Source organism: Archocentrus centrarchus, chromosome 21 (genome assembly GCF_007364275.1).
Source record: "Archocentrus centrarchus isolate MPI-CPG fArcCen1 chromosome 21, fArcCen1, whole genome shotgun sequence".
NCBI classification, from domain to species: domain Eukaryota; kingdom Metazoa; phylum Chordata; class Actinopteri; order Cichliformes; family Cichlidae; genus Archocentrus; species Archocentrus centrarchus.
Window position 1 is genome coordinate 26,006,389 of NC_044366.1, and position 25,372 is coordinate 26,031,760.

The following is a 25,372-nucleotide window of genomic DNA, read 5'->3' on the forward strand; positions in this document are numbered from 1 at the left end:
CACACAGCAGCCCACCCTGCTGCTGGCTGATTGGTTTGCGTGTTTACCTGACAGGAGGTGGGCAGAGATGAAGGGGGCGGGGCTGCAGTGAGCAGTATAAACCTGTGATTTAGAGTGAAACAGACCCTGTTGTTAGACATCTGTCTGTTCACTCCTTTCAGAGTCCAGTCTGTCTGTCTGACTGTTTGTTTGTTCTTGAACACTGTCCCCGAACTGATGGACCATTAGTCAATCACAGCAAAGCTCAGTAAGAGCATAAGGGCCTGATTGGTTCCCTGTGAGCTGCTTTAAAGAAATTACTTTATACATAGAACCTACCTAGGATGACCAAGATTGAATATTTAAAACAGAACAAGTTGTATTTTCAGATAGTTAAACTCTGAACAACACAACTCTAGAGCTGGCAGCATGAAGAATACTATGATGATAGGCATATACAGGTATAGTTGATGTTAGGTGATCCAAATATAGATTTGCTATAGACAGTTTCAAATCACCCTGATCCATGTAACAGATATACAACAAGCAGACCCTACCCAAGATGATGTGGAGGGCTGCAGTGACTGGATCTCTAACCCCATGAACAGAACAGGAAACCACATCTGTAGACCCTGTAAACACGTGAGGAGAGACACTTGATAAAAATACTTCACACCATGTTTCTACATACAAACATTATAAGATCTTAAAGCAGTCCATCTATAGGAGAAGGCCCCCTCACTTACCAGCTGGAATGATTCCCAGTGGCAACGCAGCTCTCGCTGGTTTTTCTGGAGAATTTGCATCCAGCTGTGCTCTCAGGACCAGAGCATGACACAGCTCTGCAACTGAACCATCTCCACCGACACACACCACTCTGACGGACAGGTGGAAAGAAACTGGTGTAAGGACAGGTAGACAGGCAGAAATCTCAATAAATAAAATCTAAAGAAACTCTTATAGAGAAGGTTATGCTAAGAAGAGGACAGGAACAGCTGCAGACACCACGGACGTTATAGTCCTACTGTGGCTCTATGAAGTCTGCTTGAAGGCTTGTTGCACTGTTTGTACATTACAAAGAGAAGTCTCCATAGACTGGTCTGAGTGGTTGCAAAAAATTGGCAGAGGCTAGCTCTTAGCATCAAAATGATAATAATGACAAAATTTACATCACATGGACCCCAGTGGACCTTAGCAGACTCACACACATGAAAACTATAACACACCTACAAGATATATCACTGACCTCAAACTCCTGATAGCTTAAAGGAAAACCACTGAGACTGAAAATTCACATATTCATGCAGCAGAGGACGTGGCTTCTCTACAGTAAAATGGACTATTCTCTGCTTTGTAATACAATAGGTTAACTAACTTGAATGTTTTTTTGAGCACTAACTGAAATATGTATGTACACTGGTACTGAATGAGTTTTCACATTTGTAGTCTTGAGTAATTATTTCTTTTAACAAAAGTTGATATTTATATCAGTATTTATATTTATATATATGGAGCTAACATGTTCTCCTCATGCTTGCATGATTTCTCTCCAGGTAGCCTAATGTGTAGTTCAAGGACATGCACGCCAGGTTAACTGGTCAACTGGCAATTCTAAACAGGCCGTAGGTATTAATGTGAATGTGAATGGTTGTCTGTTTCTCCGTGTTAACACTATGATAGACTGGTGACCTGTCCAGGATGTACCCTGGCTCTCGTCCTATGACAGGTGGGGTAAGCTACAACCACCCTGTGACCCTGCACTGAAGAAAATGGATGGATGAAAAATAATTTGTCCAAAATAATCAATATCGGCACAATTAAGATGTTTGTCTGCAGTGAAAGAGCTGTGAAAGCAAACTGGATGTGCATATGACTTTGATGTGTTTTATTTTGAAAGGCATCAGTACATTTCCCAGCTGCAGTCACCAGAGTTCATGAACTCTAATATTTATGAGAGCTGAAAGGGCTTTAGAGGTCTAAACAGGACATAACAAGTAATCGCATCATCCAGGTCTTGTGCTTTAATAGTTTTGTTTCAGAATAAATCTTTATAAAAGTGAAAAAAAAAAACCAAACATATTTATTATATTCAATTAATGTGTAAAAGGCTTTGGAGCAATATTTTAACCACAAATGGAGATGATTTTTTCAGAAAACATACTTGAACTGTTAATCTGTTAAAGAATAGTAAGGGGAAGTATTTTTAAAATCTGAAACTAAAGAATTAAGTAAACCCTAGGGCGAAAGACAAAAGTGCAAACTGGTCTGTGGTGGTTTTTTTATATTGTTTATTTGTTTGTATTATTGGGAAAGAAGGTTCATCTTCGGAGTCTTTATTTGCAGTAAATGGGAGGTGAACAGACCCCTCCCCCTCTTCCTGAGTATGGGATTACCTGGAGCTGTAGTCGCCACGGTGACAGCCAACCTAATTGGCAAATGTAGGTTTCAACCAAAGTGCGCACACACACACACACACACACACACACACACACACACACACACACACACACACACACACACACACACGCAGCAGCTAGCTTAGCAACGCTGAGCTAATCTTCTCTAAGCACATTAAGCTTTATGAGGGCTGAGCACAAAAGCTGCTTACACACACACACACACACACACACACACACAAAAACCAACAGAAAAAGAGTGATGAGAGTTTGATAGGTGCTTTTGTACTTGTAGTTGTAGCTTCTCTTGTTTCATTGGCATGGAAAATTACTTTGACTTTAATAATAAAATGAACATTTTTTCATTTGGCATTTGATCATCTTACCTGTATGTGTGTGTGTGTGCGTGAGATGTGTGAGATCAGTCAGGGTCAGTGTGTTTTAGTGTCAGCCTCTGACAGTAAACTGCTGTTTGATTATCCAGTTCACCTCAGTTCAGCTGCATAAGGATGATGTCACAATTTAAACATGTTAATTTTTATGTCAACACAGGATTCACGCACCTTCAACAAGTCAGCGCTTTTCCACTAAAATCCCACAGTTTCTATCACCTGTCCTCCTGAGAGACAGGGGCCATCAGCTGTTCATCAGCTGGATTTCTTTTAACCTCTACCTGAGATCATTTATTTTGCCATCAATTGCGTATTTTAGACTATCCAATTAGACTATCCAATTTTAAAGCTGTAGCCAGTTTTCAGCCATCTCACAGAACTGACGCTGGGTCCTTTCAGCTTAATAAACAGGAACTTCTGTATATACTTTACACTGATATGACTGTGGTCACTTTCTGCTGGTGGATGTGTGTGTGACAGTGTACCAAAAGGCACACACCTCCTAGCTGCCATAAATAATTTTTTTAGCACATAAATGAATTTGCTGCTCTTGCTCTCAGATCTAGATTATTCACAAAAGTTACCAAAATGGACACCAAAAAAGTGATCTTTGCCATATGGGGAGTTGCTTGTATCCCTTTAGATAGCTAACTAGATACAACTTTAATTGTGCTAACTACTTTGTTCAGCACAATTAAAAGCGGCTCCACCTGACTGGAATCAGTCACAGATTGGACCCAAAATGTGTCCAGCAACATGTTACTAAACATTCATGGAAGAATAAGAAACCAACATTAAAATAAACATTTGCATTATGTATTACTACTACAATAATTTCTAGCTGGTACTCCAGATTTTTTTATGGGAAAAGAATACTGATGAATTCCAACTAAGTCATCATTTTGAAATCAAAGCGAGACAAACAACTAACCCATCATATTCATCCAGTTTGCATTCCTTCATCACTGAGAGAGCATGACCCCTCCTATCCGTTACTGGAGAGAGAAAGACAGACAGGTAAAGACAGAGAGAAGGGAAAAATAATAAGTAAACAGATGGAGAGACATTGAGATGGACAGAGATAAAGTGTTCGTGCATGTGTGTGGTCAGATGAAGTGTGCGTTTGATGACTGCCAAAAAAAAGTGGGACAGCGGATATCATACCATCTGCTGAGAGGGGGAGAGGAGAAGCAACCAGGAGGAATCAAGAAAAAAAAGGAGGAGAAAGAGGAAACATGGGGAAAGTGATGAGAGAAGAAGATAGGAAATAGGAAGAGAAGATGAAATCAGACAAAGGTAGAAGACAGAGGAAAAATGAAAAAAGGATGGGAGGGAGGAGAGGAAACCAGAAAGGTGAAAACAGGTGAAGAATCCAAAAGAAAAAGACAGAAAACAAGACAAGAGAAGAAACTGGAAATGAGACAAGAGCAAAGGACTGGAAACAGGAGGAGACAGGAAAGGAGAGGGGAAAAGATGGAGAAGATGAGGGGAGGAGTGCAGAGGAGGTTTTCTCCCTCTGTCACAACAGATGGGATAAGCTCCGCCCCCTATATCAGGTTACCTAGCGACCAGAAACTGCCATTAACTCTGACCTTTGGACTCCCTTCACACACCACACACACACACAGATTTCAATATCATCTTTTCTGGTGTCAGTAAAGATTAGCTGTCTTACATAGTTTTATATATAAAATCTAATACACAGAATCAAGTAACTCAATCTATTAAACTATTCTGATGTTTTCAGTGTTTCTGCTGAGCAGAAATATTAAGTAGCTGGATGGACCAACCGGTGATGTCTGTGTGGACGTCAGCCATCTTGAAGAGAGGAGCCACATGGTCTCTATAGATGTGAACAGCCTCCTTCTTGTGGCTGCTGGGGTTGATGAAGACTTTCAGATACTTGGGACGGCTGCTTAACTCTGAAATCACACACACACACACACACACACACACACACACACACACACACACACACACACACACACACACACACACACACACACACACACACACACACAGCAGCTCCATCACAGGTTGCATTTTGACAGAAATGTCAAACAGCCCCTAAGTTTTTGGCTAGTGATACCTCTTTGTAATTCTGTATTACTACAACAGTGGATCTTATATAAAACAATCAAGATGTGAAGTGGACACTTTCAGCTTTAACTGTAACCAGATACTTACTCTGGTTACAATTTAGTTACTTTGGCCTCCAGTAACACTGTGAGGAATCTTGGAGTCATTTTTTTACCAGGATATGTCCTTTGGTGCACATAGTAAACATATAGGTAGGACTGCTTTCTTGCATTAGTGCAGGGATCCTCACATCCAGGCCTTGAGAGTTGGTGTCCTGCAGGATTAGATGTGTCCCTGATCCAACACACCTGAATTAAATGGCTGAATTACCTCCTCAGTATGCAGTCAAGTTTTCCAGAGTCCTACTAATGACTTCTATATTTGACTCAGGTGTGTTGAAGCAGAGACACATCTAAAAGTTGCAGGACGCCGGCTCTCGAGGCCTGGATGTGAGGATCCCTGCATTAGTGCAATATCTCTAAAATTAGAAACATCCTGTCTCAGAGTGATGCTGAAAAACTAGTTCATGCATTTATTGCTTCTATGCTGGACTGTTGTAATTCATTATTATCAGGCTGTCCTAAAAAATCCCTAAAAAGACTTCAGGCTAAAGCTCACAGTTAGGGCTGGATCAGGTGACCCTGAACCCTTCCTTAGTTACACTGCAGTAGGCCTAGGCTGCTGGAGGCTTCCCATGATGCACTTCTTCTTCATTCACCTATTTTCACTCTCTCTGTGTTTATACACAGAGAGAGTAAATTAATGATTATTTATTATTAATCTCTGGCTCTCTTCCACAGTGTGTCTTTTATCCTGTCTCCCTCCCCTTACCCCCAACTGGTCACTGCAGATGACTGCCCCTCCCTGAGCCAGGTTACTTAGTGTTAAAAGGGAGTTTTTCCTTCCCACTGTTGCCAAGTGCATGCTCATAAGGGGTTGTCTGATTGTTGGGGTTTTATCTGTATTATTGTAGGGTCTTTACCTTACAATATAAAGTACCTTGAGGTGACTGTTAAAAAAATTAAATTGATTTAAATGGATGGAATATAAATGCCAAACAGGCTAATCCATTGTAAACATGCTAGCATGCTGATGCTATCATTGTTTTAGAGCCCCTTTACTGCTATTTTATTGATATCAGTACATAAACTCAGAGATTCACAAATTATACAGAGGGAAATGTTGCGACAGTTTGGAAAGATGAGATTTTGTGGGGAAAATTTGACAATTTCTATGCTTCTGGGACTGCATGCTGCTAGCATGGTTCCTTAGCTGTAAGTGATACTGTGAGTTCAGGTCCCCTGTATAGTGTCCTTAAAACCTCAAAATGAAAAGAAAAAAAAAAAAAGCATCCACATGCCACTTTCAGCGACCAAATAAGATAAAATATAGAAATTACTGTTGCGTCAGTGATTACATAAAGTTCATAATTATTAAGTACTTATGAACTGTTTTTCCTCATGGCCAGCTGTGAGCTCCAGTTCACATTCCTCTGCAGCTTTTTTCCTTTTAGTGAAGATTTTTAAATATGTTTATTTATATGTATTCAATTCTTTTCACAATTATATCTGGAATTAATTTTTAGAAATAAAAGGAAGTGCTGCTTTTTGTTGTTCATACATTGAATAACTTTTAGTTTTTGACTGGTCACTGAGATCTGGAAGATTATGGATTTTTTTTAATTACAAACATTTTAATTTCATTTTAACGAATTAAGTGCAACAGTAATCAACTGACCAATTAATAATAAACATAATCAATATTACAGTTTAATAGCTGGCTGTCCTTACTTGAACACCAATCATAATACACTAATATAGTTCATTATCATGACATAACAAATTTAAGAACATCTTCACTTAGATCAGATCAGAAACCGACTTGCATGTCGCCTAAATTTAAAGTATAAATGAATGCATTCATAAATAGAAGAGACACCTATCTATACAGCTGCTTCAGTATATGTGGAGGTAGTCTGTTTGATACATCAGAATATTATTTACATCTCCAACACCGGTTGACATACTGAGTGTGTGTGTGTGTGTGTTGTTTCATAATATCGACACACTAGACACATATACAGACCCCCTGTACAGCGCATCATTAGGCAGATTTAGAGACCGCATTATGAATCCCTCTGGACCATCTCAGATCAATACACACACACCAGCTCCATTATCCCACTCATTACTATAATCTGCTCCCAAAAGGCCGTGACCTCGCCCTGTTAATGACCCCACACACATATATGCACAGCTCACCTCCTGCCATCACTCCACCCCACGGCTCTGACCAGGTTCTCCGGATCGCCTGTGAGGAGCTACCCGACACCTACACCAGCCTTCTCTCTAGTGGTCCCCTACCAATACCAAAAGCTCCACCCCATTGCTGCCCCACAAATCTATTTCCATTCTAAGCAACATAGCTGTACTGCAACATTAAATAAACAAACCTGAATAAACTTAGACTTTTACTTGGTTTTATATGGAAATGCACTGGATTAACAAAAGACATAAAGAGACCCCTTATCTCTTAACGATGAGCAACTATCATGTAATTATAACTCCCAACGTCTTTAAATGACTGCACACTTTTAACAAATGAATATTTCACAATGTCCATATTAAGGAATAAAATGCATAGAGATCAAATAAAACCACTGTTTCCGGTCAGCCTACTTTAGTGACAACTGATAACTAGGTTACCTTAATTGTTCTTATTGTGAGATCTTTTCTTGTAGTTACAATACATAGTACAGTAGCATTAGCAGTGGTTCTCTTTGTCCTTGGCTTAGCAACATATGAACCAGCTCTCCACCTGCTGCAGGTTCGTGTTGGAGTGACCCTGCAGACCGCAGCAGATCTCTAGAACAAGCGGACCTGTAACATTTTTGTTTAGATGGACCTGTTGATGTTAACATTTATACCCTTTACACCTGTTTTAGAGGCAGCTTGCTTATGAGTGCTAATTAATGCCAATGTGTTAAAAATGCCAAAATCACCCTCATACTGTTGATGCAAAAAGGATGCTTTCTCTCACAACAGAAACATCTCATGAGAAATTACGTTGGTATTTTTCGAAGAAGACAGGCTCGCAAATGTAAAGAGCTCAAGTATCCATTAGATCATCCCCAAGCCTCGACCAGCGACAGGTTGCTATGGTGCTGCTAAAATGTTACCATGGTAAACAATCCCAGTGTCATCAAGGAGTAGTGTTGAGTTTCTGACTGAGGACTTAAGACTAGGCTGCTGCATGCTGTTGACAAAAACAGACTCCATCTGAAAGTGGTAAAAAAAAATTATAACTTTTAAACATCATTTTTTTTCATCAGTCTACAGATGGTTTACAATCATGTCACCTACAGGAATTTTCTGTGAAGCTTTTAGTGTCATTTAATCAGTCAAATAAAAGAAAATTTACTGGCAACAATTTAGGTAATCAATTTTAAACTTTCTGGGTCAGCTTCCCCAGTGAGAAAATGTGCTACTTTTCTCTTTTTTTAATCACTACAAGCTGAAACTTGGTAATTTGGTATTCCCACTGCTATTGTTCTTTTGGGGGATTTTTGATTATAAATAATAGTCACGGTTGACAGCGTGGCAGGGTTTATAGGAAAATAGAGAAAGGGTATCAAGAATCAAACTACTAGTTACAGGTGCTCAGGGTGTTTGCACCTGTGAGGTATGCAACTCAACCACTCACTTATCTGGTTGTCCATCATGATAAAATGTTATTCATTACTTCCAAATGAAGAGGAACAATCCAGGCAAAACCTTTCTAAAAGAGTTTAAGGAACGCTAAACACATTCTCCTAGGAGTCCCTGTAGCTGTGGGCAGATCCACTGCCAAGCACCTGGGGTGTGGAAGCTAGTTCGAGATACCCGGGATATTCTCTTACCATCATAATCAGGTTAAGGGGTCACATGATGGAGGTTATCCACTTGATAAGGCAACCCAGGATTTCTCAATCTTGCTAAGAGCTCTAAACCAATCAGAAACACGGTCATGTCTGTTTGCAGCATTGACTGATTTTACAAAGAAGATAAAAATATGAAGCAATTAGACACGTGACACAGTTTGAAAGTAACAACAAATGCAGCAAACAAATCAGCAGTGTTAGTGTGTGAGACAGAAAGTGCTGTACAGTAGATTAGTATTAAAGTGTTATATGAATGTGTGTGTGTGTGTGTGTGTGTGTGTGTGTGTGTGTGTGTGTGTGTGTGTGTGTGTGTGTGTGTGTGTGTGTGAGACCTAGTACATTAATGAAGTCCAGGAAGGAAAGCCACCAAAAAAGTCAACAGTTGCTATGGTTAGATGTGTGTAAGACAGTTTCAGTGTTTATTCTTTCAGCCACAGACCCAGGGGTGCTTAATGGTCTTAAGACCAAAGAACAAAAAAAAAAAAAAATGGAATTTAAATATAGGCTTAGACTATGTCCAAATTTGATATAAGTCCACAGGTTCAAATATATGCCCTGTTTTAAGAATCATATATTAATACTTAAAGAACAATAAAATTGTTTTAAAACTGATTGCACTCAATATGAAAAAAAAAAGAGAAAAAAAAGAGTGTCCGCATCACTGCAGACGCAGTACCAATCTGTCTGTCAATCTGCCATCCCTTATCCCATCACTCGTGAACAACAGCCCGAGATACAGCCCCTTCACACTTGGCTGTGAACCGTTCCACTGCAAGCTGGAGGCCACCACCCGATGAAGCCAACACGATCACATCATCCGCAACGAGCAGAGATGAGATTCTGAGGCCACCGAGGCATGTATAACATACATGAAAAAGTTGTATCAAAGTCTAAGTGGTTGTGGGAGAGGGAGTAACATAAAATCTGAACTATAATCTGTTTAAAGATTACAGGCAGTTAGCTGTATGAATATCTAGTTGAATCTGTGATAAAAACATTATTAGATGAGGTGAGTTTTGGAAGCCATAGGTTCCAAATTTTGGGAAGAATGAAGAAAAATTTAAAAAAAGGACGACATCACTGAATAAGCTGCACAAATATCCTACTTTGCTATACTGGAAAGACTACTCATTAAAGACTATTCACTGAAATCCCAACCCCATATGTGTTAATCTCAAATCTGGATTTGTTGTCACAAATCTCTTATCATCCAATTTTATCTCTTTAGGCTCTTTAATATAAGTAAAATGGAATGGAAAATACATTGCATGAGTAGTAGGTTCCTGAATTTGATAATATGCTACAATACTCCATTTCTAGAGGCAAAACCTTGCATGTTGACGTTGTCCTTTTGACCTTATGACGCCTTACTGTACCACCGGACTGACCACGCAACCTCAAGACAACAGATCTGGGAGGAGTTGCTGTGGCATCTGGTGACCTACAAGCACTCACTTCAGCCGTCCCATGACTTCCACCGCCACCACCAGCTTCTCAGTCTGTTGTGGTGTTAAACAACTGCAGTCAGTCGATCCCGCAGTCTGACCGTGTGTATGGAAACAGACTCTATACGGCATCAATTCTCGCCTTTTGTCACTGACTGCCATTCACTTTCTGAACAGCATTCTGCAGCTGCTTCACACAGCAAACGACACAAAATAAGGTTCTAGAAACAGGAAGTGTCTGCGCTGTGCTCACCATTGTGCAGATGACTGTTCAGACCCGAAGGTTAAGAAGCGGTGGCGGCATCGGCTGCGGCGGGACTGCCCGCTCGGCGATGCAGCGATTCACACAACAATACGCTTTTCAGACTGACCTCTGGCTGGAAAATAGGCTTAATGTCCGCACAGCGGCAGAGCTACCGACTGTGTTTACCTTTCACACACACATGCACACAGACTCCTCTGCTGCGGTGTGTAAAGTCACAAAAGCCGTCACGGCTTGATGTGCAGTGTGACCACTTGAGCTGACACACGACCTGCGGGCCATTCATGCATGTGAGTGCGAGGCCATAAGACAAAGACTTGAAGAAGTTGTGACTTTGCTGCAGGGCCTCATGGGTAATCTGGTTTGATAGACAGACAGAAGGACAGACAGACAGGTGACCAGCGATAATGTGTCAGACTGATGCCATGGTGACAGAAGGACTGTAATGTGTGTGTGACCTTTGACCTCCACATTTATGGATGGCTTGTAATGTCTCTGTTGCAGTTGGCGTGGTTGGACAAACAGAGAAGAACTGAAATGTAAAATGTGTCCATGTGAGTTAAGTCCACACAACCGACACTCCAACATTTCTATTGTGTGCTAACTGTCAGCCACGCACCGCCCACTACAGTGCACCTGGGAAATCAGCTTCTGGGAATGTCTGACTGGAGCCACATCCAGAGATTTAGCAGCAGGTGGTTTCTTCTGAAAACTTTATCTCATATAAGGAAAAATATATTGATATCTGAAATCAGACACTAAAGAATTGTGACATCTGTTGCATTGCACAGAAAAAAAGTTTATGCAATATATTTGTTTCTTTATTAGACTAAGTTTGAGACAAAAGTTGTTTTTTTCCTCAATGTGGTGAGGAAGAACTGCATTCAGGGTACTGACAGGGCTCTCTCATCCCACACCTTAGGAATGAACTGGAACACCAGCAATGGGGCAGTCCTTTAACCAGACCCCACCAAAACTCCTGTGGCTGCAGATTCAGAAAGGTTGCTGTGAGCCTGAAACTAGAAAATTCAAGCAGCAGAATTACACCTAATATTTTGAAATCCTGCATTCAACTATGGCATGTCCACAGGCTTTCAGCTTTGCAGTGTATGCTGTCTAAAATTTCAAGCCCCTGTGGGATGTTTCTTATGAACTAGAAATTAAATGGATGTATACACACGTGTATATGCAGACAGTAACTAATCTCTCATGCAGACAACATGATTTAACTGCTGACAGCACTTTGCTGAGAACTGCTGAATGTATGTGTGTGTGTGTGTGTGTGTGTGTGTGTAATCCTTATGTCTTTGTTCCTGTGGATTAGCAGATTAGTTCTCCAGTCTGATGTAACTGTGACTCACCTCATTAAACTGAGTGATGAACAGATAGAAAACAATTAAATTTTAATCTGAGCAGCGAGCATCATGCAGATCATCTGCAGAGGTACACTACATAAAGGTGTGCCAGTATGCATTTTATGGGTGGCTGCTGTTCTGATTGACCATGTCTGCTTGGAACAATATTTGAAAATATACAGGATGTTCTTAGCAACAAGGGAGCAATTGTTTACACGTTTTAAGTGCTCTTACTGGCTATCAGTGATATCATCACTGGTATCCAGTAAGAGCTCATTTTCATTTTGCTTTTGAACTCACATTCATACAGTGGTACACCATCAAAGCAAAAGAATAGCCTGTCAGAAGTCCTTTACCATCACCTGACAACCTCCATCATGTTCAGATACAAGAAAACAAGATTGCTCTTTTGTAAAAATCAATGTGAATCAAAAAACACAGTAATGGACAGCCAACCACTGCTTTACTCTTGATTACTTTATCAATACTTTACCACCTGATTTTTTGTTCCGCTGTTCCAAAGAGAACACATCCAATAGCATTCACACCATTGTTTGTCTATGTTCTTGTTCGTGAAAGTGAAAAAAAAAAATGAAATGTGAATTTATGACTCCATAATCAATTAATCTGACATGGTGGCATCTCATCAGGATAAGATACCAATAATCTGAACCGAGAAGTCCAGGATCGGAGTTTTGTTCTGCTACAGAAGTTGCTATTGTGTATCTCTGCCTGTTATTTACTGTTGGACAAAGAAATGTAGAAATATAGATATAGTAAATACAGTAAATGTGGAATCTATACATTTAGATTAATTTATTAATTCAATCACTTGTTATATGAGATATGATATAAATGAAAATGTGAGTTCAATTAGAGAGTTTAATGACAAAGTCCATCTAAATAAGTCCCCATTCATGCAACCATCTGATGGACAGTGCTACTGCTAATAATAACAGTATTATTCAGCAGTGTGTGTGTACAGTATAATCATCTTAGAGTATGACACTCACTGGAGCACTGACTCATGTTTCCACTGTTTCATCTCTTATGTAACACAAACTGCCAGTCTGACTGTCAGTCAGTATCATTTTCTTTGAGTCCATCACAGTGGGATACTTAATGTAAGGCCAAGGAAGCTGCAAACTGATCCCCATATTTACTGTAAGCTCTGACAGGTCACGTTGCTTTAAAGTGGCAATTACATTAGACTGTTTTGTCACAGTATTTGGGCATTATTGTTCAAAATTTTGACAGGATGACAATGGAAAACAAGAACCCCAAATGGTTAATGGTTGATCTGTTCTAATCTAAGTCACCATGGTGAATAATACTTAAAAATCCTGGTTTGCTTTTGTGTGCTTGCTCTTTGTACTGTATGACAGTCTGAATGTTTGCTACCTGCGAGCAGCTCCTTCAGTGTGTTGTACCAAGCGTGTGTGTGTTCTGAGGAGGCGTTGTGGAGGTGCAGAGTGTCCTCCTCCAGCCTTCTCCCTCTCCTCCTACAGCAGAAGAGAGCCACACCGAGTACTGGTCCCCCTGACTGCTGGCCTGCAGCTCGCCTCCGCTTCACCTTCACTGCAAATATGTCCTGCAGCAGCACCTCACCTGCCTGTAGGACACTTGTCTCACCTGCAAAGAGAAAGGTAGTTAATGGACAGCACTTAAACACAACACACTCTTTAATACACAATGTACAGCAAGTATGTCTGACAGGTTTGGGTAAATAGTAAAGGGTGTTTTTGGAAGGAACCGGGCTAACAGCTTCTATCTACTTATAGTCTTTATACTAAGCTAAGCAAAACACAGCCTTGGCCAATGTCCATCCATCCATCCATTTTCTTCCGCTTATCCGGGGCCGGGTCGCGGGGGCAGAAGCCTAAGCAGAGAAGCCCAGGCTTCCCTTTCCCCAGCCACCTCCTCCAGCTCATCCGGAGGGACCCCAAGGCGTTCCCAGGCCAGCCGAGATACATAATCTCTCCAGCGTGTCCTGGGTCTACCACGGGGCCTCTTCCTTGGCCAATGTGAAGAAATTAAATGCTTTTCTCCTCTGATTGTGAAGAAGACATTTTCCCCAAATGTCAAAATGCCATTTTGTTTTTTACTTAACATTAAGACGTTTTAGTCTTATGAAATAAAACAGTAAAATCCATTGTGAAAAAATAAGTATAAACAAGTATACTATCATTAATAACAAACTCTGTAATTAGTTTGTCTAAAATAATTAGAACAGTTAGCATAAAAAAAACTATTAATTTTTAATCTCTCTAATGACATCATACTATATAATTTATTTTGAATATTCAGTCAAATATGAATGCTGAACATCGCTGCTGTCAGCAGAATGAACAGTACAGCATAAACAAGTGCAATCATGGAGGAATTCTGAAATCTGATTGGCTAGTGTCAGATTAATCTTCAAATCCTCTGAGGATAATACTAGCATAGCTCAGACAGTCCACTCAGAGTTACATAACACACGCACATACAGATGTTTAGTAATAACTGAGCTAATATTTTGTGTCTGAGTGAGCCTGTTGCTAGGTGGCTCCATTTGCAGATGGCAGCAGTGCGAGTACTAAAAAAATAACAAAATCCCCCCAAATCCTATCTACTATTAAGTTAAAATTTTACACTTTTATTTACTTTTATTTGTATTATATTTTAATTTTTTTTTTTTTATGAGAACCCACGAGATTTGTAGACATTTTATTACTGAATTATAAAAATTTAGTTCAAGACCTTGATAATAATTCACAAAGTCTGTAAGACAGACTTGACAATTAGTTTAACAAAGAAAATAAGCCACAGATTACATGATAATTAAACTAGCCATACTTGTTTTTGTATTTTATTATAAGGCTTAAAGCAGCTTCAGAGACAAACACGTTACAGTAGGTGGATGAACATCTGCACATGAAAAAACAAACTCCGCTTTAATCACTAGAAATATTTAAATCTACAGAGATGTTTTTTTAAAATATGCTATAGGGGTTCTGCTGTAGACAGTATGTCATGTATAAATGTTTTTATAGGCAGCTGGGTCAGAGCACAAACCAAACTGTCGCCTATGTTATGTTTAACTAGTAACATTGTGGCTACTGTTAATTGTTTTACTTGTATAATCTAATAATAGAAAACAGGGGAGTCTGGACATCTTATTTAATTTAAACCTTAATAATTTAAACATCAACTTTATTTGGATTTAAGTTATGTCTTACTGTTTACTGACTGTTAATCACACAGGTTAAGGAAACTGATGGAGAATTTGCAGTCCTATAACAAACCTATAGTAGGAAAATCCAGAATAAACAGCTCAGAGCAGGCAGATCCATCAGGAAATAGTTATAAATGATAGCTGATTATCCCCCTTCTCTATGAAACATCTCCTGCTGTTATCAAACACCAAATATGCCCAAATCACCCTCCCCTCTTCCCCAGAGAGACCAGCATCCATATGTCAGGGTCACCGTGTGTGCAACAATAGTCTGTCTGGTTGCTGTTGCTCAGTCTTTGTTCACCATGTTCAGTTAATATTGGTAATATTTAAAGTAACTGTCTTCTGAGTCAAATGAGAGATTGGCTTTTCAGGTGAGGAATCTAAAGAGACATCAAAATGACATCATGTATCCAACAGCCAGCGGTGTGCCATGAATACAGGTTTCCTTTTTCAGTAAAGGAGCAGCAGCAGCAAAAGAGTCTGATTCTGCTCTGAATGCTAACATGTTGGTCAATAAAGATACTTTAAACCAATCTCATCTTTTGTTCTTTGTTTGTTCTTTGGACATTGGCTGCTTTTTCACTCATTTTCAGTCCAGTCCTTGTACCTGACCATTTTCAGAGAAATGTTTTTTGTTGTTTGTTAAGCCACATAACACTGGCATCTGAATCATTCAAGCATTAAAAAAAAGGCACCTAACTCTACACAAACAACTTAACAAAGAACAACTTTTAAATTGTATCTTTAGGCACTTTGTTACTAACAGCCTGTCTCAAAAACTCATAACATGTTCCCATTTCTTTAGTTAAATGTATGAAAAATGCCAACAATAACACAATTTAAAAGGCATAAAATACTAGACATAAAATCACCAACAAGGTGATTCCCAAAGATCTGTTAGTGAAAGGCACATAACTTAGGCATAGCTCAACATAGTATACAGTGTGTCCTTAAAAAATGTGTGGAAACTGGACAAGTGGAAGACAAAATATGAAGTAGCAGGCCTAAAACTGTCTACAGCAGATGAACAGTATCTGAAAGTCATGTTTTTAAGAACTATGAAAAAAATCCAGCAGACCTGACACAGGACCTGAGACACAACTGGCCCTACAGTTGATCCATCTACTGTTCACTGAAGCCTCATTAGAAATGGTCTCAGTGGAAGGGTGACTGTCTGTTAAGGGAGAGAAACAGACAGAAAAGGCTGAGGTATGCTAAATTACTCAAGAACTGGACTGAAAATCAGCGGGAACAGGTCTGATAGAGCGATGGGTCCAAATTTGACATTTTTTGGTTTAAATTTTTTTTGGTTTAAATTTCATATCCTTGTCAATATGTATGGAGGCCGACAGGAGAGAGGTTCTACAGCTGTAAAACATAGTGGCGGCTCTGTCATGACTTCAGGCTGTATTTCAGCCAGAGGTGTTGTGGATCTTGTGAAATTATGAACTCATAAATGTACAGTCAGCTTTTCATCCGCCATACAATACTATCTGGAAAGCATCTGATTGGCACACAGCCAATGTGTGTTTGGGAAAAAGCATAGCTGGATAGAAAAACACACAGTGGAACGCTGTCAGAGGTAGGAGGATGATTTTCCATCTAACCCAATAAAGATGACTCTGATCTGAGCTGACAGAACCTACAGAGTCACTGTGAACACACACTCACACATTGGTTCATTCCAGATGGAGATGAGTTTCCCATCATGTCCTCACAACCTGCTGTGCTAACATGCACGCACGCACACACACAGATATAAAAATAAATCTATTTCTCATGTAGTTATAACTCTTGTTACTAATTTTAACAACTAGTTACCCACTCATTCCCCAGAAGCCTTTAACCTTTAATTCTAAAATGACAGAACTAGGGAAAAATAAATTGTTAGCGCCTGTGCATGGTCACAACACACACACATACGGACACACACATATACAAACCCTCCCAGTGGCAGTCCAGTCTCATGGTGACCAGGCCATGTGGTAACTGTGGGGAGTTATGGATCAGAGTCATACTTCCATCACTTCAGAGAACATTACACTGAGTTACATTCATTTCCTGGAGTCCTCCCCTATCTGCTACTCCACCATCTAATAATAATTCAAAATATGCAGACTTGCTTTTTGTACCCCAAAAGCAAGGTGAGTCCTCACTGTGTGAGTACTGAACAGATTTATGCCCCCACAGCATTACTAATACAAGTACACAAATATAAACACAAATGGGGTGTGTGTAATCATGTATTCTGCTCTATCACTCAGATATAGTAAACTGATCAGCTACTGTCTCTTTACGCTACTCACTGGTCCTGAAAACCCCAGAGATACTTCCCAATCTGCAGGAAGTTTCAGATCTTTGCAGAAAAACAAGAGAATTTCATAGCAAAACAAAAATTTTATTACAAGTGTGATGTGAACTGGAAAAGTGATCATGTTGTGTATGCCAAAAGACTAAATTTGGTATAAATCTACTGTTGATGGACACAACATCCTTTCTTTTGCAATTTGAATATCATGAGGACATTTAAGTGGTTTCAGAAGTGCTTCCCAGTCAAATTACAACAAATTTCAAGAAGTGGAAATGAATGTGTATTTTTCACCACTACTATTGGCTGTACTGAGATAAGCGAGCAGTGGCTCTGATTGTTCAGTTAGGAGTAATTTAACCTCTACATAAAAAACAAATATGATGAGGTGATTAAAGGTGATTAAAGGAGTGTGTTTGTTTCTGTAAGTGTCCAAGAAATCACATAAGATCTCATCACGCCATACACTTTTAATGCTATCTTCGTCTGACATTTTCTGTCCGTGGAGGATAAATACAAGTGAATTCACAGAGTCTGTTTTCACTGTCACATAAAAAAAAAAAAAAAAAAAACAGTATTAATGTATCTGGATAATGCTCTAATTGTGTTTTCATTTTTTATTATTTTTGTGTTTTTGTTATTAGCTGGACAGACTAAATTCTTCCAATACACACGCCCTTGATGTCACACTACATCTGACATTAAGGGCATCCAACATAGCTAACTCCAAATTAAACGCTGCTAAAAAACCATGTCAATCTTGGGTCACATTCACAAACAGTTCGCATGTCATAGACGGGCGCTGTGGCAGGCAGATTAGGAACCAAACGCAGGACTCCACAGACAGGCGTAAACTCAAATGACTTTATTAAAGAGTTCAAAAACTAAATGCAAAAATCCTTCCAGAAGAGAAACAAGGCAAATAATCTAAACACAAAGAATCTTCCAGGCAAAACAGGGAACAGATGGGACACACCACCACGAGGAGACGACGCAACAAAGTACAGAGGGAAACAAAGGCAATATATACACACAGGTAACAAGACAACAGGAAACAGCTGGGAGTGAAACACAGGAAGCAAAACTAAACACCCCACACAAGGACTGAAGACTGACCAAAATAAAACAGGAAATAACTAAACACAGAGACCAGGACTAAGACGCATGAACTTGACACCAGGACAGGAAGGTAAACGAACACTGAGACACAATTAACTTCACACAAGCGGGGCTAAGGATAAAACACAGAGATAAAGACAAGAATGGGGTGAACTGGATCAGAGAGGAACAAACAACATGAGAAACAAAAATAAACACAGGAGCCCTAGAAATCATAATGTCAAATCACAAAACTCAAAAATTCAAAACCCTGGGTCCACAGCCACAGTTTTTCCTTTTTCTGCAAACATGTAGACCCAGAATAGAATAATAATAATAATGATAATATGAATCACTGTGTTATTAATTTATTATTTACAGTTTTTCAAAACAAAAATAAAAAATGTTCAAAGAAGAGTTAAATCTATAACACTAAGGGATAAGAAATATTGAGTTAAAGTACTAGACTTATCACTATAAAGATAAAAACAAAATACAACAGTGATCATAGACCAGTTTTAAATACTTAGAATCTAGTGAGGCTATTAAAACCACATCTATCCAAACAATGTTTATCTTTTCTGGCTTCCTCCTTGGATGCTATTGTTTCAGTTTCTTCAGGTGGAAGTTTTTTGTCCTTGTTGTTTGTGTGTTTTGCTTACTCCACGTCTTTCCACATGAGGTGTGTTTTCTTGTATTAAAAAGGGCTGTGTGGCAATATGACAATTCCAAACAGTGCATTGATTTCTTGTGCAGTAACTGCACTTAGAGCTTTAAATTCTTTTGCACTGCTGCAGGTTTCTGCTTTGATACAACACAACTGTCTGGTGGCTCGGGTCTCACCTCCCTGACACACAGAGAGACAGACAGGATGAATTTATGTGTAGAAACAAACAACAACAGCTGATCCATTTATATAGAAATATCTAATCAACACACACACAGCATGCTGACAGGCTGACTGTATGTGTGTGTGTTTGTATGTGTGTGTTAATCTCCTCACACTGAGAGACTCTAATAACCCCCCACGGGCCGAACCAACTGCTCTCTACTACTGCCAACACACACACACACACACACACACACACACACACACACACACACACACACACACACACACACACACACACACACAGTGCTGGCTTAATGACATTAGCTTGGATGAAATACAGCAAAACAGATTGGCTTCAACAACACACACACACACATTTAAATTACACCTTCATCCTGCTTCACTAACCAGTTCTGTCTGAATGGATTTCAACCAAAAATCTAAAGCATATCACAATTACACCACCATATTACAAGAAAAGGAACAAACCAGAGTATTTTAACCTTTAAAGTAGTCATCACAGTCCTAGGTTTTGGTTTAGCAAGCTGGAGATGTAGATACAGAATGATGCTCTCCTGGACTATTTACATTGATGGTGGCTATAAGAGTAGGTGAAGGAAAAAAGGAGTTGCACAACTCTCTTCTATAAAAAATCGATCTTGCACAGTCTGTTATCATTATGTGACAGAAAAGGGAAGGGATCTTCTATTAGGGAAGTGTTGAGGTGCATTTTGGATTTAATAACTTGACAGTTAGCTCTGCAAGGTGAAGGTTAAAGGCAATCTGATTACTGGAGTGGGTAGTGCGTATACCCCACAGTCAAAAATGACCTCAGCAACTGAGTCCTTGGTTAGACTCTCAGCCTGTGAGGCTGCTGCATTTCATTCCTCTGCTCTCTTTCCTACATTTCCTGTTTCCTGCAACTGTCTAAAAATGTTTAAATTTTAGAATTAGTAAACAAAGCACAACAAATCCAATCACTCTGAAATGGCCAGACTCTGATTTGGTAAAGAAAATATACCAATAACAGTCTCTAGCCACTGTCTAAAAGTTAATCAGTGACGTGTGAAACCCGGGGAAGGTCATTTAAAGATACAGAACTTCTAAAGATTCTTATTAAGAAGGTTTACTAAATAAATAAATAGACAAATATCCTATCTCATCATTATAGGTAAAATAAAGATGGTTAATCATCACTACAATTAAGTAGACAGGACAATGCTGTTAAGCAATGCATATGAGCGTGAATATCAATTCTTGCCCTATTAGTCTGATATACTCCAACTCATAATCAATCATGATCTTCTAATTATGGCTGTCAATTCTAATAGCTAAAGCACTACACTTAACTTACTAAAATCTAAACAAATATAAGCTATTTGTTTAGACATTATCCCATATCAGGGATAATGTCTCCAGTTTCTCTTTTTGCAAATGCAATGTGCTTCCATACCATATGGATCAGAACATATTGTGTGAACTGAATGAAACAAGACTTTTCAGAATCAGAACAAATACCTGGACAAAAAACAAACAAACAAAAAAGGATTGCAACTCAGGAAGCAGGTCACACAGAATTTAACATTTTGAACATGTTCTAATGATTCACTTTTATGGTTTGCTCTTTGACCCAGATTTAAGCTAAAATATTTCTCCAAAATCCTGCAGCTAGAGTACTGACAGGAACTACAAAGAGAGAGCATATTTCTCCTATACTGGCTTCTCTTCATTGGCTCCTTTTTAAATCCAGAATGAAATTTAAAATCCTTTTTCTCACATACAAGGTCTTGAATAATCAGGCCCCACCTCATCTTAAACACCTGATAGTACTGTATAACCCCAATAGAGCACAAGTTACACTGCTGGCTTACTTGTGGTTCCTAGGGTATTTAAAAGTAGAACGGGAGGCAGAGCTTTCAGCTTTCAGACCCCTCTTCTTAACTGTCTTACAGTGAAACTGCTTGTGTGTGCGTGCGTGCGTACATGCGTGTGCACATTGTTATGTCAAGTTTCAGGTGGTATCAACACGAGAGAACTTCTCCATTACAGCACCAGCTGCTTCTACACACAGAGCGACAAACACACACAGTCTGTCTGACACCATCAATACTACTCAACACAATGACAACCCATTCCCATGGAAACTGACCTGTGGGGCTCTCTGGGATGATGGGGGTCCAGGTCAGTCTGGTTCGGGTGAGCAGCACGTCATGACTCTTCTTGCCCAGTTTGAAGATCCCACGTAGCACAACACACTCACTGACACACATTAAACACACAGATGAATTTATTCAATAAGAAGTCAAAGATATCAATAAACTCATATATAAATAATTTGGCAAAGTGATGATTGGTGATGCAAGGAAATGTTGATTACTCAATTTATTCTTTATTCTATTAGCCTTTCAACTGTCAGAAAGGAATGAAACTGCTGATTAATAGACTTTACAACAGCCCATGAAGGTGTACTGTAATGTCTTCTATTATTCAACCAGCCAAAATAAGGTTGTCAAAAAACCCCAAAAACATTCCCAGAAATTAATCAATACAAAAAAATTACTACCGGATTAGACACTCCTTTGCAACAGCACTGCCATCTTTGCCTCCTCCAGCTGACACACAACTTCACTCAACCGGCAGGCACACAGACCCTCCCCTCATTAGCAGCTTATGCGTTTGAGGTTAACAACACTGAACAACACTTCCAAGAGGTCATTAAAGCTCCCATTTCAACAGCACTGAAGTATTGAACTGTTATCATAAATGTTAACCTGGCTAGTGTACATGTTACTGTTAGCTGCTTAACTATTAGCAGTCACCCCCAGCCTCAGGGGGTCACAAGCTAGTGCATGCCACATGCTGATGTCATTCCAAAAAGTGATTGCTGATGTTTGTAAATGTTTTTTTTTAATGTCTAATAATCTTGTTTATATTTTGGTGAATAGGATGTAGTCAGCAGGAAGCCTACTCTATGTTTTACACTAATCAATCCAGTCCTTTTTTCCAGTTAAAATATTTTTATAGAACTGTTATATTTGTTGCAATTTCTACTGTGTTCTTGGCTGGGTCTCTCTTGGAAAAGAGATGTTTTATCTCCGTAACACTTTTCACCTGGATAAATAAAGGATATCATTTATATAAGTCCTTGCCAAAACTCACTGCAACTCATTGTACTTGTGACAGAAATGTTCTTTCTGGTTCAAAATGTCTTTATATCATTCATGGAATGTACAATATATTTGACAAATTATAGGTCAACAAGTCATTTACAACAGTTTAAACACAGACAATCATATTTTGGCAAATACTTGCATTTGTTTTTGGCAGACAGGTCCCAAGCACCAATAGTTGGGAGGGTTGCATCAGAAACAAATCAATCAATCCATCTGCGGTGGCAACTTTTGTAGAAATAAGCGAGTAGTACCTTTATTCAATCGCCACACTGGCCATCTGTTATTATTATGGTAGTGGCAAGCAGCTATGGCTAATAATAAAATGATAATTTTAATGTGGGAGCAAACACTATCAGTCTTGCCCATCTGTAACTTTATAAAAGATGGTGTTAATTTCACAGGATAATACAGTCATGTGTGTCTAAAAACTGTTACGTTAAGTCCCAAATTGAAGCTGAGAAAGGTCTACAAGCAATTAGAAACGACTGCAGCCTATCTTACCAGCTCTATTTGATCAGCAACCAAAACATGGAGACATGGTCACCAGAATCACAGAACTACCCCATACAACCTAAAAATATTGTCTATTTTTTTTGGCGACCGCATACATATGCCGCGTCCCGACCCGTCGCCAATTTGCCTGCTTATCTTTCCTCCATTTCCTGTCTCTCTCCACCGATGATAAAAACCGCTGTGGCAAAAAAAAAATTTCAAATATGGAGATTAAGATTTTAGTTTCATGAATTAGGTCATAGCCAATCAATCTTCCCTTTGTTGCAGTTAAAATTTTGCTTATTTCATTAATCTTGGACAGAGTTTATATTTAGAGCTGTGGCTGAGGAGGTAGAGCAGGTCATCTACTAATTGGAAGGTTGGTGGTTTGATGCCTGGCTGCCTTCGGTAAGATTCTGAACCCCGAGTTGCTCCTGATGATTTCATCTCAGTGTGGATGTTAAATAGAAATTGCTTGTATGAATCTGTTTGTGAATGGGTGATTGAGGCATGCTGTATAAAGAGCTTTGAGTGCTCATGAAGGAGAGAAAAGAGCTATATCAGAACCAGTCCATTTACCATGTATTAAGATTTAGTTTGTCAATTAGCATCAACAAAAATTATAAAGCGGAGGTTGATGAGAATGTCGTTAATTTTGCCAAAAAAGTGAACAAACTGGATTTTTTGTATTAAATGAAGGAGCTGAAAAAAATAGATGAGCGGTTCACCACAGTTATTACAGTTCTATACAACATAGATGACGCACTGTCATCTGAAGATGTAAGCTGCTGTTTATGAAAAGCTGGGAGTGAGACTGCGCTTTTTTTATTTCAACTGAGGTGTGTCACCTCTACTTTAATACATTTTTTAATGTTTATTAAACAACTTTATTGTTATGGCATGCTGGGATACTCCCCCAAGGCACTATGAAGCATCAGGCATTTTCTGCATTCTGATGAATGCTCCAACCATCATTTTATGGTGCAAAGGTTTATTCATGCAAAGGAAACCCAAACATCAGGCAACAGGTAACAATTCAGAACGTAATGGAAGATAATGCAGTGAGACTTTCAGGCATTCTGTATTGCTTTCAAATAATTATTCTATTTTAATATCACTGCTGAGTATATATACAGGCAGAATTTACTTTTCGGTCTTACTTTGTGTTTGCTAACTTTTTGTTTGAGGAAGTAACCTGATTAAATATGCTAACAACTTGCCTGGTTCACAGACTTTCTGAGAAAACTGCCCTAATATCAAACTTCCTCCTAGCTACTCTATGATTATCAACCACACTGCTCAAGAGGAGAGGCACAACTGTGTGTTGGGAATAATTAAACTTTCAAAGATTCATGTGGTAATATAAACTCATAATCCAAATTTATATTTGGGAGTGAAAAAGACTGTTAGCTGAAAGAAAGACACTCCCGTGTTGGAGGTATTATAAATGTGGGCTATGTGAGTGTGACATGAAATACTGTGTTTGTGTGTCAAAACTGCTAAAATGACAGTTTTATCACAGCTTGAAAACTCTAACACATTAATTGCATTTTCACCCACTAAGCTGGAGTTTATAAAGTTGGTGCATCAAGAAAAGCTATTAGCTGTAAAAGCTATAGGTACCCTCCGTAGTAGAAATCCTTAGGCTGAACTGATTAGTTAATAAACAACTGACAAACTGAGACACAACCAGTCTATGGTGAAAAACTGATAGTGAGTCCCAAGATGTGCTGTAAACAAGAAGTGGTTTGGAATGGAGCTGTGAGCCAAGCTTATTATTTATGTCAACACATTTAATTTAATTTAATGAGCATAAAAAGTTCAGAGTCTCATCATAGTGACGGTGAACAGCTGCGTGCTTTGCAAGGCCAATTAGACCCTTTTAAGTAGTTTTAAATTTTCTGTCTCCAGTATTATTTTGGCTGCGGGAGATAATACCTCAATATGTCTAAACCGGAAGAGCAGGGCTCAATCATTTTTTCTTTGACTTAAGGATTTAAGAGCAGTGCTTTTACTTTGAAAAGCTTTCTGAAGGGACGGATTTTGACGGCGTAAAGTCGGCCCTTTCTGTCCTCTGCCATGTCACTTTATTGTATGAGGAACAACTCACCTCTGCATCTCCTGCTCCACCTCCACCTCCACCTGCTCCTCTCCTTCTCGCTTCTCCTTTTTCTTTTTCCCACTCAGCTTCCCTTTCTTCTTCTTCTTCTTCGTGCTCTCTCGCTGTTCTCTCCGCAGCCCCTCTTCGGGCTCCGACATATTTGCCGTCTACTTACGCACAAACAAACCAAAAAAACAAAACAAAACAAACTCTACCGTTATGAGTTTGCTCCCCTCTGGTAAACACGTAGTAAGCTGATCACGGTGTGTTTCCGGGGTCTTGTCGCTATGGCAACCGTCAGCAGCTTTAGGACTCGCAGCT

The 25,372-nt window shown here is 39.2% G+C and overlaps 1 protein-coding gene across 1 annotated transcript in view; it reads right to left on the minus strand.

Annotated features, from left to right (window-relative positions):
* The window catches only part of cerkl (CERK like autophagy regulator), a 37,768-nt gene extending 12,396 nt beyond the window's left edge, over positions 1-25,372 (minus strand). The window contains exons 1-7 of the mRNA XM_030757810.1: positions 25,061-25,372; positions 21,435-21,544; positions 13,229-13,459; positions 4,558-4,689; positions 3,699-3,762; positions 726-856; positions 537-611 (exon numbers count right to left, since the gene is read on the minus strand). Of these exons, the coding sequence (XP_030613670.1) occupies positions 537-611; positions 726-856; positions 3,699-3,762; positions 4,558-4,689; positions 13,229-13,459; positions 21,435-21,544; positions 25,061-25,209 (892 nt within the window). The 5' untranslated portion in view covers positions 25,210-25,372. The remainder of the gene's footprint in view (positions 1-536; positions 612-725; positions 857-3,698; positions 3,763-4,557; positions 4,690-13,228; positions 13,460-21,434; positions 21,545-25,060) is intronic.